This window comes from Hypanus sabinus, chromosome 29 (assembly GCF_030144855.1).
Source record: "Hypanus sabinus isolate sHypSab1 chromosome 29, sHypSab1.hap1, whole genome shotgun sequence".
NCBI lineage: Eukaryota > Metazoa > Chordata > Chondrichthyes > Myliobatiformes > Dasyatidae > Hypanus > Hypanus sabinus.
Window position 1 is genome coordinate 19845959 of NC_082734.1, and position 16670 is coordinate 19862628.

At 45.3% G+C, this 16670-nt stretch overlaps 1 gene segment (V, D, J or C); it reads left to right on the plus strand.

The window, feature by feature from the left end:
* The first annotated feature begins 8173 nt into the window (after positions 1 to 8173).
* Positions 8174 to 16670, plus strand: part of LOC132383100 (Ig lambda-1 chain V regions MOPC 104E/RPC20/J558/S104-like) — a 35298-nt gene continuing 26801 nt past the window's right edge. The window contains 2 exon segments of the V gene segment in view: positions 8174 to 9346; positions 12999 to 13361. Coding sequence covers positions 9307 to 9346; positions 12999 to 13361 — 403 coding nt within the window.

Genomic DNA, 16670 nt, shown 5'->3' on the forward strand with positions numbered 1-16670 from the left:
TGTGTGTGTGTGTGTGTGTGACAGAGAGAGAGGGAGGGAGGGTGTGTGTGTGTGACAGAGAGAGAGGGAGGGTGTGTGTGTGTGTGACAGAGAGAGAGGGAGGGAGGGTGTGTGTGTGTGTGACAGAGAGTGAGGGAGGGAGGGTGTGTGTGTGTGTGTGTGACAGAGAGTGAGGGAGGGAGGGTGTGTGTGTGTGACAGAGAGGGAGGGAGGGAGGGTGTGTGTGTGTGTGACAGAGAGAGAGGGAGGGAGGGTGTGTGTGTGTGTGTGTGACAGAGAGAGAGGGAGGGAGGGTGTGTGTGTGTGTGACAGAGAGGGAGGGAGTGTGTGTGTGTGTGTGACAGAGAGAGAGGGAGGGAGGGTGTGTGTGTGTGTGACAGAGAGGGAGGGAGGGTGTGTGTGTGTGACAGAGAGTGAGGGAGGGAGGGTGTGTGTGTGTGTGACAGAGAGAGAGGGAGGGAGGGTGTGGGTGTGTGTGTGACAGAGAGAGAGGGAGGGAGGGAGGGAGGGTGTGTGTGTGTGACAGAGAGAGAGGGAGGGAGGGTGTGTGTGTGTGTGACAGAGAGGGAGGGAGGGTGTGTGTGTGTGACAGAGAGTGAGGGAGGGAGGGTGTGTGTGTGTGACAGAGAGGGAGGGAGGGAGGGTGTGTGTGTGTGTGACAGAGAGAGAGGGAGGGAGGGTGTGTGTGTGTGTGACAGAGAGAGAGGGAGGGAGGGTGTGTGTGTGACAGAGAGAGAGGGAGGGAGGGTGTGTGTGTGACAGAGAGAGAGGGAGGGAGGGTGTGTGTGTGTGTGACAGAGAGAGAGTGAGGGAGTGTGTGTGTGTGTGACAGAGAGGGAGGGAGGGAGGGTGTGTGTGTGTGTGACAGAAAGAGAGGGAGGGAGGGTGTGTGTGTGTGACAGAGAGAGAGGGAGGGTGTGTGTGTGTGTGACAGAGAGAGAGGGAGGGAGGGTGTGTGTGTGTGTGACAGAGAGTGAGGGAGGGAGGGTGTGTGTGTGTGTGTGTGACAGAGAGTGAGGGAGGGAGGGTGTGTGTGTGTGACAGAGAGGGAGGGAGGGAGGGTGTGTGTGTGTGACAGAGAGAGAGGGAGGGTGTGTGTGTGTGTGTGACAGAGAGAGAGGGAGGGAGGGTGTGTGTGTGTGACAGAGAGAGAGGGAGGGTGTGTGTGTGTGTGACAGAGAGAGAGGGAGGGAGGGTGTGTGTGTGTGTGACAGAGAGTGAGGGAGGGAGGGTGTGTGTGTGTGTGTGTGACAGAGAGTGAGGGAGGGAGGGTGTGTGTGTGTGACAGAGAGGGAGGGAGGGAGGGTGTGTGTGTGTGTGACAGAGAGAGAGGGAGGGAGGGTGTGTGTGTGTGTGTGTGACAGAGAGAGAGGGAGGGAGGGTGTGTGTGTGTGTGACAGAGAGGGAGGGAGTGTGTGTGTGTGTGTGACAGAGAGAGAGGGAGGGAGGGTGTGTGTGTGTGTGACAGAGAGGGAGGGAGGGTGTGTGTGTGTGACAGAGAGTGAGGGAGGGAGGGTGTGTGTGTGTGTGACAGAGAGAGAGGGAGGGAGGGTGTGGGTGTGTGTGTGACAGAGAGAGAGGGAGGGAGGGAGGGAGGGTGTGTGTGTGTGACAGAGAGAGAGGGAGGGAGGGTGTGTGTGTGTGTGACAGAGAGGGAGGGAGGGTGTGTGTGTGTGACAGAGAGTGAGGGAGGGAGGGTGTGTGTGTGTGACAGAGAGGGAGGGAGGGAGGGTGTGTGTGTGTGTGACAGAGAGAGAGGGAGGGAGGGTGTGTGTGTGTGTGACAGAGAGAGAGGGAGGGAGGGTGTGTGTGTGACAGAGAGAGAGGGAGGGAGGGTGTGTGTGTGACAGAGAGAGAGGGAGGGAGGGTGTGTGTGTGTGTGACAGAGAGAGAGTGAGGGAGTGTGTGTGTGTGTGACAGAGAGGGAGGGAGGGAGGGTGTGTGTGTGTGTGACAGAAAGAGAGGGAGGGAGGGTGTGTGTGTGTGTGACAGAGAGGGAGGGAGGGAGGGTGTGTGTGTGTGTGACAGAGAGAGAGGGAGGGAGGGTGTGTGTGTGTGTGACAGAGAGGGAGTGAGGGAGTGTGTGTGTGTGTGTGTGTGTGTATGTGTGTATCTCTTTGGTGATTGCTTCATACAGCGTGTCTTGGGCATCTGAAACCTGGCGAAGCCTATCCCTCAGCAGGTTTTTGGAGCCGGCTGGATTCGAACTTGGGAGCCTTCGCTCCAAAGTCTGGCACTGATGCCACCAGCCGGCTAAGTTAGTATATGGACATTTTCTTGGTGTCGTCTTGTGGGTATGTGTTGTGTTGTCCTTGGATTCAGGATTGAAGGATGTCCTTTTAGAGCTGAGATGCGGAGAAATTATTTGAGTCAGAGGGTGGTAGATCTGTGGAAATTTTTGCCACGAGCGGCTGTGGAGGTCAAGTCATTGGGTGTATTTAAGGCTGAGATAGATAGGTTCTTGATTAGCCAGGGCATCAAAGGGCAGGGGGTGAAAGTGCGGGTGTTGGTATGACTGAATGAAGTGGATCAGCCCATGATTGAATGGTGGAGCAGACTCGATGGGCTAAATGGCCTACTTCTGCTCCTATATCTTATGGTCTTATGGGCTGTTTCTAATTGTTTGTCTTTGCACTAGCCCTGGATTTTCCCTTTGTCTTGCAGGAGTCTCATCTGGGATCATGAGGATTGTTAAACTCTTTGTTTTTATCACTTGTATTCAATTCAGGTTAATTTAATTAGCACAGTAATGTCAATGTCTGGAATTCCTCCTTGCTCCAGAGTGTATTTCAGGGAGGTAACCCAAACCCTCGTTGTTGGGTCGTTGTGGTTCCTTGTCGAGTGAAACTCAGACCGAGTTTTTCTGTGTATCAGCAGTGACTTCAGTTCGCCGAGATCCTGTATGGTTTACCTTAGCTCTTGTTAGTTTGTCTCATTCATTTTCTTTAATCTTTAGTTTTGTCTGAATTACTGAAGTTTCTGTGGTTCCTGAACTTGCTAGTGATCCTCACAGTCGGGAATGGGACTTGAGTCTATAAATTCCAAACTTAGAGACAGAGCCAAGCATGAGCTTCTGCCCCTCCACCATCAGAAATGATGACGGGTCTCAACCCATGCGTTCCTCTCCATGTTTATTATTTTTAAATGTATTTACTAATTGTGATACAGCGTGGAACAGGCACTTCAAGCCACACCACCCAGCAACCGCCGACGTAACCACACCTTTATCGTGGGACCATTTACAATGACCAGCTGGTACATCTTTGGACTGTGGGAGGAAACCAGAGCACCTGGAGGAATCCCATGCAGCAGCAATTGAACCCGGGTCGCCATTACTGTAAAGCGTTGTACTAACCATTACACTACCATGCTGCCCATTGTGCCCGATCTGCTGAGTTCCTCCAGTATTTTGTGTGTGTTGATCTGAATTTCCAACATCTGCTGAATCTCTTGCATATATCAGCAGTCCTCGGATCCGTGCACACTACCTCGTTATTCTTCCTTTTGCACTCTTTATTTTTGTAATATTTAGAAATTTTACATCTTTGCACAGTACTGCTGCCACAAAACAACTGATTTCATGTAATAAACATGAGAAAGTCTGCTGATGCTGGAAATCAAAAGCAACACACGCAAAACGCTGGAGGAACTCAGCAGGCCCGGCAGCATCCATGGAAATGAATAAACAGTTGACTTTCAGGCCGAGACCTTTCATCAGGACTCAAGAAATGCCGACTGTTTATTCATTTCATACAAGTCCGTGGGAAGCAATCTGATTGAAACAGAGAAGAAAAGCTGTCAAATGTGCTGCTGCAAAGTTGTTCCCTTGGATTAGCATTCATTAGTAGAATCATAGAGTTACATAACAGAGAAACAAGTCCTTTGGCTGACGGGGTTACCTACCTGAGCTAGTCAGAGTTGCCTGTGTTTGGCTCCTATTCCTCTAAACCTTACTTTTCAGTGTAACCTTCCAAATGCCTTTTAAATGTCGTAGTTCTATATGCCTCTACCACTTGCTCTAGCAGCTCATTCTGAACACTCACCAGTTCTGTGTGAAAACCCTCAGGTCCCTTTTCCACCACACCCTAAACTTATGCTGTCTAGTTTCAGACACCCTTGACCTGGCTATTCACTTTAACTCCACCCCTCATGACTTTATAAACCTCTTCAAGGCCACCCTTCAGCCTCCTAAACTCCAGGGAATAAGAAGTCCCAGAGTACCCAGTATCTCCTTGTATCTACCCGTGCCACTTTGAGGAGCTATATACCTGCAACACTAGGTCTCTCCATCCTACAATATTCTCCTAGCGTGTAATACCTGTCCAAGTTTATCTTACCATAATACAACACCTCACATTAATCTCAATGAAACTGCATCTGCCACTCCTTGGCCCATTGGCACAGTTAATCAAGATCACCTTGTAATCTTAGACAAACACCTTCACTGCCCACCAATGCTGATGCACGAAGTAAATTATCTACACTTTATCGTTAATTTCCTTTTCTGGAACATCTCTGTATGCGTCTGCCTTTCAAAGAATACTTTCCATAGACTATAGGAAGCAGTGATCTGGTAGTTGTAATCTCTCATAAAGAACTTGACTTTGAACCGTCTCATACATTGTAGCAAACTGTGCTGCAGATGAAATCATGTCTACCAGCCAGCCTGCAGCACACCCGCAGAAATCAAGTAGACGGAAATGCTCTACAGCCAGCTCATGTCAACAGGGCCTGCAAGCCTTTGTTCTACCTGCAGGAAATGTGAGATGACTTGACCATTCTGTGGGAGTTCCAATTTAACTCATATTTTTAGGCACCACCAATATTTACTGGACATGATGGTCCTCTACCCACAACTTCATCACCCCCACTCTCAAGTCATTCCAATGGTTCATCCGAACACATTGGTGGAGGAATGGTTGATAGGGCAACCATTCACTGGCAGTCAACTCACTACACTGCAGGTAGTTTCTGAACTTCTCCTAGATCAGAGACATTTGTGAGCTGTCAGAGGATACTGATTTCCAGCTGTTGAATGAGATGGAAAATGCCAGCCTACTAAAGAGACACAGCCCGTGGCAATAACTGATCCAAGAATCATGAAGTACTTGTTGGTACTTACGTTGTGTATCAGGTTCCCCATACCCTTTCACCTCACCGCACTGACAATACCTCCTGGACCTTTCTGCCTAACTTAAAAAGCATCAGTTCTGTTTAAGTGAACCAATCCCAGGACAGCAAGTGTCAGATTTGATGCCCCATTCAGGCTTATTCATGGAATCATAAAGCAAAGCAGTGTCACAACCACAGATTCGGCAGCACAGCAGATTTGGCAATTGCGCTTGTGAATATGCACATGTCAGTTAATTATTATTTCATTGTGATAGTATTTAACTCCTTTCCATTATAGAATTTGTTGAGACTTGGACACAGCAATGCTTCGCTACTAGCTTGCATTCCGCCTTGTCTGAGAAATTGGACTGGCGAGTCAACTGACTCTGAAGACTAACGATATTCGTTTTATTCATAGTTGTTTCAGCCGCACTGTAGGCTTCATTTTCCATTTGAAAGTTTTAGTTAACGGCCCTGTTTGGCCTAACATTTATTGTTTTCCTTTCCCTTTAACACTGTTCGCATTAAAGTCTGTGAACTATCAACCCACTTCAGTGTCTCCCACTCTGCACTTGGGCCATATCCGTACCTGGTGACAAACAGCACACAAATGGGCCCTTCAGCCCATCACATCTGTGCCAACCCAGTTACCCACCTGAGCTACTTCAGGTTGCCTGCATTTGGCCCATTTCCCTCTTTTAATGCCATCGTCCCCTACCATTAACCAAAGGGGTACCTTTCCTAACCATTTACCTGTCCAATGTCTTTTAAACGTCTTAATTGTTCCTGGCCCTAGTAGCTCATTTCCCCACCCCCATTTCATACACCCTTGGAGTAGCTATTAAATCTTTCCTCTCTTAAATCTTTCCCCTGTCTTTTCTTTTAAAATCTTTTTTTTACTATTATCCAAAAATTAACAAGAGTACACCAAAGTAGATTACACTTACTTAACTCAAGGGAAAAAAAACATTATTTTAAAGACTGAAAAATTTGTTGACAATAAAAAGGAAAAAACCCCTACCAAAGCAAAGTGAGGAAAAAAAAAACTTTAGGTGTTCAACCCCAGAGCCATGCGCCATACGAAAAGCTTCTAAAGATAAACATCAAACCGCCAGCAAGAAAAAAAAATGTCTCAACATTTACAATTAGGTCATGGAGGAAATCCATCAATTAACTCAAATGGTAGTAACAAGCAAATGAACCCCATCTTTACTCAAAATCAAACATAGGTTCAAAGGTTCAACTTCTTATTTTCTCCAAACTAAGACATAGCATCACTTGAGAGTGGCATCATTGAGCATCATTGTGACAGAGTGGGAGCTGACGTTTCTTTCCACTTCAACAGAATGGCCCTCCTAGCTATCAATGTAACAAACGCAATAACATGTTGCTCAGACAAAGAAATACCACGGATATATCGCACATTAACAGCCCAGTAATACATTCTTAAATTAGGCAAAGCAAGACCTCCATCCTTTTTCAATTTTTGTAAATGGTATTTTCCAATTCTTGGTCTTTTATCATTCCAAATAAAAGATGAAATAATAGAATCAATCTGATCAAAAAAAATTTAGTTAAAAACACAGGGATATTCTCAAATAAATGTAAAAATTTTGGTAAAATCATCATTTTGACTATATGGATGTGACCTGCAAGTGAAAATGTAAGTGGGTTCCATCTACTAAATAAATACTTCATAGAATGTACCAAGTGGACAAAATTAGCTTTATAAAGATCCTTACATTTTTTAGTAATTATAACTCGTAAATATCTAAAGGAATCCGTGACTTTGAATGGGGTATAATCATATATAGAAACAGATTAATTTAAAGGAAACAGTTCACTTTTATTAAAATTTATTTTATATCCTGAAAAATCTCCAAATTCATTAAATAATTTTAGCAAGGCAGGGATAGATTCCTCGGGATTAGATATATAAACCAGTAAACCGTCAGCATAAAGAGAAATCTTATGAATGGCCTCATTCACAAGAATCCCATGAATATCTTTAGCTTCACAAAGAGCAATAGCAAGGGGTTCTAATATTGGTAAATAAGAAAGGACTTAATAGACAAACTTGTCTTGTCCCCCGTGAATGCTGAAAAATGGGGATCTACAGTTATTAGTAATAACAGTAGCAATAGGAGTTTCATGTATCATTCTATTCCAATTATTAAAATTAACACCAAAACCAAGTTTCTCTAAAACATTAAATAAATATTTCCATTCGACTCGATCGAATGCTTTCCAAAGAGACGGCACATTGTGGAGTTTTAAAAGAAGACAAGTATATAATGTTAAATAATCTCCAAGCATTTGAAAAGGAATAACGACCTGTTATAAAGCCTGTTTGACCTTTAAAAATAATTTTACCCAAATATTTTCCAACTGATTGGCCATTATCTTTGACAGGATCTTCACATCGACATTCAATAATGAAATAGGTCTATATGAGGCACAATCAGTAGGATCTATGTCCTTTTTAAGAATTAAAGAAATAGAAGCCTCATAAAAGGTAGAGGGTAAATCACCTTTATCAAAAGAATCCTTAAACATTTCCAACATATATGGAGAGAGCAATTTTCCAAATCTTTTAGAAAATTCTACAGGGTAACCATCAAGTCCAGGGGCCTTACCAGATTGCATTGAAAAAATAGCTTTATGAATTTTGGTTTCAGTAATTTGGGCATCAAGAGTTTTTCGATCCTCAACAGAGATTTGAGGAAAAGCAATCTTTCGTAAAACAGCATTCATTTTAGAAGAATCTACTGAAAATTTATAAAATTCAGTGTAAAAATCTTGAAAAATCTTATCAATTTCTTCATATTCCCAAGCCAGGTACCATCTTTCCTACAGATTTTCAAAATTTGCCTTTTGGCTCTGGCCATTTTTAATTGAGATGCAAGCTATTTGTTATTTTTATCTCCAAACATATAAAATTGAACTCTTTAGCTTAAGCAAGTGGCCTTCAATAGGATGAGTTAATAATAAATTATATTGTGATTGGAGTTCAACCCTTGGTTTAAATAAATCAATATCAGGAGAGATCACATAAATATTATCTAAGTCTTTAATTTGTTTTGAAATCTTATCTAATTCTACATTAGTCTGTTTTTTAAGCTTAGCTGAGTAAGAAATGATCTGACCACGTAAAAATGCTTTAAATGTATCCCATATGATTAAGTTAGACATACCCCCTATATCATTTAAAAGAAAAAAAATCTTTTATCTGGGTATAAATCTTGCCTCCCTTAAATGTTTCTCCTGTCGCAAACCTATGCCCACTAGACTCCCCTACTCTTGGAAGAAGACAGCGATCTTTCCCTATTTACGCCCCTCATGATTTCATAAACCTCTGGACCAGGGGTTATGCCATGGACCTCTACCTTTAACCAAGGGGTCCGCAGACCCCAGATTGGGACCTGGGGAACCTGCTCTATAAAGGTCAATGCTTTACAGTACCAGCAATGGGGGTTCAACTTCTGCCACCACCTGTAAGGAGTTTGTACGTTCTCCCTGTCACCCAGTGGGTTTCCTCCAGGTGCTCCAGTTTCCTCCCGCAGACCGAAGATTTATAATTAATTGGTCATTTATCAATTGTCCTGTGATTGGGCTAGGATTAAATCCCGGGTTGCTGGGTAGCATGGTTGGAAGTGCTGAATCTCAGTCTCTCACACTGCAGAAAAATGTCCCATTCAGTCCAGATTCCCTTTATAACTCAAGCCCTCCAGACGGGGAATAACCTGGCAAATCTTAATGGCACCTTTCCACAGCAAGACCACCACAACTCCAATGGCAACCCCACCGGCAGCAGCGTAAACGTCCCATGAAGTGCCTCCATAAACCTGGCCCCTCTCCCTCGCTCAAACGTCTGCGGGAAGGTGTGGGCGACGCCGTGCGGTACCTGTGGGCCGGGACTGAGCGCCGGAGCCCGGTGCGGATCGCCCGCCGTTCGGTTTGGCAATATCGCATCCTTTGACCTGAAAAGTTACTTCGACATCACGCTCTCTTTTTTTCCGTTGGGTCCAACGTAGCCGACACTGGAACTTTCCGAGACTTTGATGTGTGAGGAAGGAGGGGCGGGCAGAAGCTGTCGGAGCGACCTATTTTACGGGCTCTTTGCGGTGGGGAGTGTGAGACGCGGGCCAGAGGAAGCGAGCCCCGAACATAGCGCTCCTGGTAGCGAAGGCAGACATGTGGGCAGCTCTGTTGGTCTCGGTTCTTCTGCAGAACTGTGAGTTTTCCTGTTGTCCTGATCGTCAGCGTTGTCGAAAGCTGTCGCCTCTCCGGATTCATTCGCGTGGCCCGAGCTCCTGTCGCTGTGCAGCCTCGGATCTCGGGGTCCCGGGTCCCGGGTCCCAGAGGGAAACCATGGGCGTGAAGCGCGGGCTCAATCGCGTCGGTTGAAGTGTGAATCTTCACTGGAATTCCAGGCTCATTTTATCAGCTGGAGGCTGACAATGTGCAGAAGGCCAGTCAGCAGATGGAACGGACGAAGTGGGTTTCTCCACAGACGCTGCCTGACCAGCTGAGTATTTCCAGCATCCACCGGATCCTGAATTTGCTTTCAACCGAATCAGGCATTCTTTAGGCAGGGACTGGTGAGAGGATGTGACCTGCTTTTGATCTTGGCGAATTTGGATTAATGCCCAAAATGTTGGTGAGATTGGTGCGAGGATGGTTCAGTGGAGGGTCCAAATAGCCAGATTCTATGTTATATTCGCTCTCTAGGATATGCCACTAGCTGGCTTTTTATTAATCAATTGTTTAATGTTTACTAAATATAGCAGTTCAAAATTAATATCCAGTGTAAGGTACCCAATGCAGGATTTGAAAAGTTGTAGCAATTAGCAGAATTTAGGCAACAACATCTGAGTGTCGCAACGTGCACTGGCAATGGCGGAACCCAAGTGCAGAGGAAAGACTCAAGCACGAGCAAATCAGCAGGCGCCAGAAATCGGAGGCAAAACACACAAAATGCCGGAGGAACTCAGCAGTTCAGGCAGCGTCTATGGAAATTTATAAACAGTCGATGTGAGAAAAAGATATTTGTCGGAGGGCAGCAGAGATAACAGAGGGGGAGCAGTGAGAGGGGGTTTCATTGAACTCCCGTCAAAGAGAAGATTTGTTTTTTTTTAACTTTCTTCATTTTTATTTTATAGAGAAGATTTACTTCTTCAGGGTCGGCGTCCTCCCCACTCCTCCTTGCTCTGACTTCTCATCTTTTTTTTCCAGTCCTGATGAAGGGTTTCAGCCTGAAACGTCAACTGTTTATTCGTTTCCTTAGATGCCTGCCTGGCCTGCTGAGTCCCTCCAGCATTTTGTGTGCTTTGCAGAGGAAAGACAGACTCTGTTGTAGAGACAGCAACCAGAGTTTGTTCATAAAAATTCCAACAGAACAGCTGAGCGACACTGTGAGACATTACATTCTCAAAACTAGGACCAGTCGATTAGCATGAATTGGGTGTCTGCTTAAATAATACCAGTAAAACAGATTCCCTGAACCTATCAAAATAAAATTAACAAGTTTAAACAGGAAGCACCAGGAGACGGCAGTACAAGGAGTGAGCCATCCATGAAAAACACAAGCAAATCTGAACGATTAATAACACTTGTTAAACAACAATTAACCAATTTGGGTGCTCTGAAAACCTCAAAGCCTAACGCCCTCCGGTTACCCCACACAGACACGAAAGCTCATTACACTCAGTATTTTAGGAGGATAGCTAACGTCAAAGTCCACCTGTGTGTAAGCTTCATACTTGGCCCTAACCCAATGCAACCCCAGCACGAGTAAAGGTGGCCCCTGCCCAACAGGTTTATACTTCCACACCCAGCCTGATCATCCCTGTAAACCTATCCATCTCAAGCGCATTGTTTGCATTCAGTCACGGCAACCAAATCGCCCAGAGCCGGATAAAGGAATGAACCAGATTAACACAAAACCTTAATATTTTAACAGGATATACACATCACCTGACCAGAGTTCAACACATACGTTTATTATCTCCACATGTACTGAGATACAATGAAAAGCTTTTGTTTGTATCCCATCTGGGCAGAACATTACATATGTAAGTACCTAGAGATGGTATAAATGGAAAACAGAATGCAGAATATAGTTGTGACAAGAGACCTAGATGAGGATGGTTAAATGCTGGAATATTCGAGATTAGAATCGAGACCTGACACTAGAATTGAGACGCGATACAAGACCGAAATAAGGACAGGGTCCTAAACTAGACACTAGATGAGAATCCAAGTAGATGCTGATCTGAACTGGGGTTTAGTGCTCAATCGTCAGCTCTACTTGGATTTTAAGTGTTAAAATCCTGGCATGAAAACATATGCCGCCAATTAGAGGATGTGACTGAGTTTTTAAAGGGGCCATGTCAGCTATGCATATTCTGGAGAGCTGGAGCATCTAAACCTAACAATGGAGTTACGTTATAGAAACAGTGCAGTGGAGACAGACGTTTAAAGTGCAAAGGAGACAGAGATCATGAACACAAAAGTAGTTTTTCATCATTGTCCTGACAAAGGGTCTTGGCTGAAACATCAGCTCTTTATTCACCTTCATAGATGCTACCTGACCTGCTGAGTTCCTTAAGCATGTGTGTTAGATTGGGAGATCAGGGATTTTAGTGCATGAGAGGTCTGCTCAAGAGCACGATAAAAGCTGCACATGGTGTTTGAAGCTGCTCTCAAGCTTTTATACAATACTGAGCAAAAGTCTTAGACACCCTAGATATTTGATATGGTTTCAGACAGTGTGGCCCCCACAGAGCCCTGATCTCACCATCGTCAAGGCTGTCTGGGATTACCTGGAGAGACAGAAGCAAGCAAGACAGCCAAAGTCTGCAGAAGAACTGTGACAAGTTCTCCAAGATGCTTGGAACAACCTACCAGCTGATTTCTTATAAAACTACATGCCCGAATTATAGGAAAGATGTCAACAAAATAGAGAGAGTACTGAGGAGATTTACTAGAATGTTACCTGGGGTTCAACACCTAAGTTACAGAGAAAGGTTGAACAAGTTAGGTCTTTATTCTTTGCACTGTAGAAGGTTGAGGGGGGACTTGATAGAGGTATTTAAAGTTATGAGGGGGGATAGATAAAGTTGACGTGGATAGGCTTTTTCCATTGAGAGTAGGGGAGATTCAAACAAGAGGACATGAGTTGAGAGTTAGGGGGCAAAAGTTTAGGGGTAACACAAAGGGGAACTTCTTTACTCAGAGAGTGGTAGCTGTGCGGAACGAGCTTCCAGTAGAAGTGGTAGAGGCAAGTTCGATATTGTCATTTTAAAAAATTGGATAGATATATGGACAGGAAAGGAATGGAGGGTTATGGGCTGAGTGCAGGTCAGTGGGACTAGGTGAGAGTAAGTGTTCGGCACGGACTAGAAGGGCCGAGATGGCCTTTTTCCGTGCTGTAATTGTTATATGGTTATATGACAGAGTACCTAAGAGAATTGATGCAGTTTTAAGGAGTGACTATCCTGCTAAAGGGTTTCAGCCCAAAACATCAACTGCACTTTTTTCCATAGATGCTGCCTGGCCTGCTGAATTCCTCCAGCATTTGTGTGTGTTACACCAAATAGTGACTTGATTTAGGTTTTTTTTAACTGTTTCCTGCTCGATATAGTTTTTTTGTGTTTAGAAACTTTTCATTTCATTATTTTGATAATAGTGAAATTCACTTTACATAATTTTTTTACATGTGCCTATGACTTTTGCACAGTTCTGTAACTTCTGCCCAGTGGGAGGACAAGGAGAGGGCCGGGGGTTAGCGGATAGCCATGTCAGAGGCCCTGTTGTAAATGAAACGGATGCTCTTTATCTTTATGTGCCACTAATGGGACTGTTCTACGCTCCATTTCCTGCAGGTGTGCAGTGCAGTTATCTGATCATCCAGCCGGCTCTATCCCAGCCGGTTCGGCTGGGAGACACAGTGACCCTGACGTGTCTCTTGCAGCGTAAGAGCTTCACCGTTTACAGCAACATGTACTGGATGCGGCAACAGGAGGGGCAGGCCCCCAAGCTGTTGGCATATTCATTTCTCAACTCCAGGCAGACCTTCCTGTCTGACGGGCTTTCGAACTCCTCATCCTTCAATGTGTTGGTGGACCACCAGAGCTTAAACCTAACCATAGCCAGAGTGACTCCCTCGGATGCTGGCACTTACCTCTGTGCAGGCTGGAGATTAGGGAAACTGTCCTTCGGAAATGGAACCAGGTTGACCCTGACAGGTAAATGTTGTATTCTGTGACAGGACAAAATAGTGAGCATGAAACCAGGGTTAAAGGCTGGGGGACATTGTTTAAGGTGGGCAGAGGGGTAGTTTAAAGAAGGTGTACAGAGAGCAAGTTTTCACACAATGCTTGCTAAAGATAATGGTAGAAAAGGAGACAATATCGGCATTTAAGAGGCTGCTAGATAGACACATGAACATGCAGGAAGTGGAGGGAGATAGAAGAAACTTACTTTAATTTGGATAATGTTCGCCACCGTTATGATGGGCTGAAGGGTCTGTCCAGTCTGTGCTGTTCCCTATTCTGTTTCCTACAATAAGGCTGCAGTATTTGATAGGGCAGAGTTTTAGAAATGTGTCCTGAGGTCACTCCTGGGCATACAGTACTGTGCAAAAGCCTTAGGCACATATAGCTATGGTTATAGCCAGGGCGCCTAAGAATCTTGCACAGTACTGTAGTAATTTTATGTATTGGAATGTACTATTGCCACAAAAACAGATTCCATGATGTATGTCAGTGATGATAAACCTGATTCTGATATGGGTCTCTATTGTGGACTGAGAGCGGGAAAAGGGCAGGGAGAGGGAAGCACCAGAGAGACATACTGTAACAATCAATACACCAATTGTTTGGAATCAAGTGGCCTTGCCTGGCATCTCAGCGCTGGGCATGTTAGCACCCGCGTAACAATAACCCCCTGCCCCAACACTCCTTCTCTGCCACCTGTCCCACACCCCTCCCACGGTGCTTCACCCTCACCATTCCCAAAATCCTTTGTTCCCACCAGATACCTTAGGCACCCTAGCTATATATATGTGCCTCGGACTTTTGCACAGTACTTGAGGAGGTATTTCAGCTTGTAGAAGGCAAGAGATATATTGAGGATTGCCTAGTGCCTTGGGATTGAAATGAACAGCAGAGCAGATCAGAAGCCATTGGCTGTAGGAGTGTCTTCTGTGGACTGATTTGGATTCAGAGTCCTGCCATCGGCTAGTCATGGGGTCAATACCGAACATCGAAGCCCGAAGCTTGATCAGAAATCTGAAAGTGCAGCCCGAAGCCTGAAGGCCTGTGTCTGTAAGTCTGAAATTCGCTGGGTAAGTCAGGGGCCCATTGTCCACAAATCTGCTGGAGACCCAGAGGCCTGTCTGGGGGCCGGGGTGTGTGTGTGTGTGTGTGTGTGTGTGTGTGTGTGTGTGTGTGTGTGTGTGTGTGTGTGTGTGTGTGTGTGTGTGTGTGTGTGTGTGTGTGTGTGTGTGTGTGTGTGTGTGTGTGTGTGAGAGAGAGAGGAAAGGGACTCGTTTTGCTGTTGCTTTGTTGTGTGCTCTCTATTGTTCTGCCAAACACTGTAGGCCTGCTATGTTGGCACCAGAATGTGTGGCTGTTAGGTGTGTTGGTTGTTAATAAAAGCGATGCATTTCACTCTGTGTTTCGATGCACATGAATCTGAGTCTGAATTCCGGTGGACTGCAGGAGTGCTGTCTATAGATGGTTGAAAGAGCAGTAGAGCTGCCAAATGATTTCCTGTGTAGTGATCCACAGGAAAATCAGTGAGGCTAGAGAGTCCATGCTTTGGGTGAGCATCTTCCAATTGCACATGAAAGGTCGGGCCCTAGGGAGCACTGAGGAACAGACGGATCTCGGTATATACTATAAATTCAAAGATCCCCGACACAGTGGCTCAGTACCGTATTTGTCAATGTGGAACGGAGAGTGAGTTTGTAAATCTGGTGGGAGCGCAGGGTGTTGGGAATGGCAAGAACGGAGTGCCGTGAGACACGTGTGGGTGCAGCTGGCAGAGAAGGAGTGCTGGCGTGGGCATGGGTAGTGCATGTGCAGACGCACCCAGCCCTGAGTCAACAGGCCACGTGATTTGATTCCACACAGTTGGTTTAACGATCATTACAGAACGTCTCTCTGGTGCTTCCCACTCCCTCTCCCTGTCCCTTTCCCACTCTCAGTCCACAACAGAGACCCATACCAGAATCAGGTTTATCATCACTCACCTATGTCATGAAATGTGTTTTTCATTGAGTGGCAGGAGTACAGTGTAATACATAAAATTTCTACAGTACTGTGCAAAAGTGTTAGGCATCCTGGGGGGGGGGGGGTGTAAGACTTTTACACAGAAGTGGTGAAGAAGCCATATGGGATACTAACCCTCATTAGCTGAGGCCCTGAGAGTCTTTGGGAAGGGCCTGATTGGAACGGAAAGCGTTGACCAGGATGATGCTTGAATTGGCATGTTTTAGTCACGAAAAGAGACTGGATAGAGGAGGCTGGCAAGAAACCTGGTGTGGGCATACAAAATCGTGAGAGGCATAGATAGAGCAAATTGTGAGAAATCTCTCCCCATGCCAGAGGTGTCTGACCCCAGCCAGTGAGGGGACCTGAGGAGGTTTCTTTTCCATCCAGAGGACTCCAGTGATGTGGAACACTACTGCTGGGAAAGAAGTGGAGTGGAGAGTGCAACAATATTTAGGAAGAATTTGAATGTGTATTTGAATTGCCATATAGTGGGCTACAGATAAATGCTGGTAAAAGGAATTGGTGTGGAAAAGGGACCGGCTGATTGAGATGGCAGGCTGACGCGCTGTTTCTATGCCGTGGGTTCAATGGTACTGAAACTTCCAAGGAAAGCAATGGATGCAGTCAGCAATATTTCATCAATATGAACCATTTTCTGACAGGTGCCAGAAAACAACGTTCTGACCTAAAATAAGTAACTCATTCGCATATAAAATAGAAGTAAGAAACAAGCATTTAACCTGCACCATCATTGAGTGGATCAAAGCCAATCTGTTACCTCAGCGACACTTCCTCGCACTGAGCTCATCCTATCGCAAAATGTATTGATCTGTGTTGTGACAATACATCTAACAGGGGCTCCACTACCCTCCTGGGTACAGAACACCAAAGATTCACTACCTTTTGGCTGAAGATATTTCTCCTCAGCATAGCCCTGTATGGTGACCACATCCCCCTGGCTATGGGTGGCCAAGCCAGAGCAAACATCTGCTCCACATCTACCCATAAACACTTGTGCATTTCAGTGAGGTCACCCCTCATTCTCCTAAACTCAGGCGAGTAAGGGCCATTTAATCTCTTTTATAATAAATGCACCATCTCAGAAGTCAGTCTGGCGAAACTTTATGTGCTTCCTCCCTCGCAAGTATATCCGTCCTCTGGTAGGGAGACAGATGTGGATGTGTTTTCCTAAAATAGCCTAACCACAGTCTTGCGTAATTAGAGCATGTTGTCTCAACTCTTAAACTCAAATGCTCTTCCGATACAGATTAAGAGGAA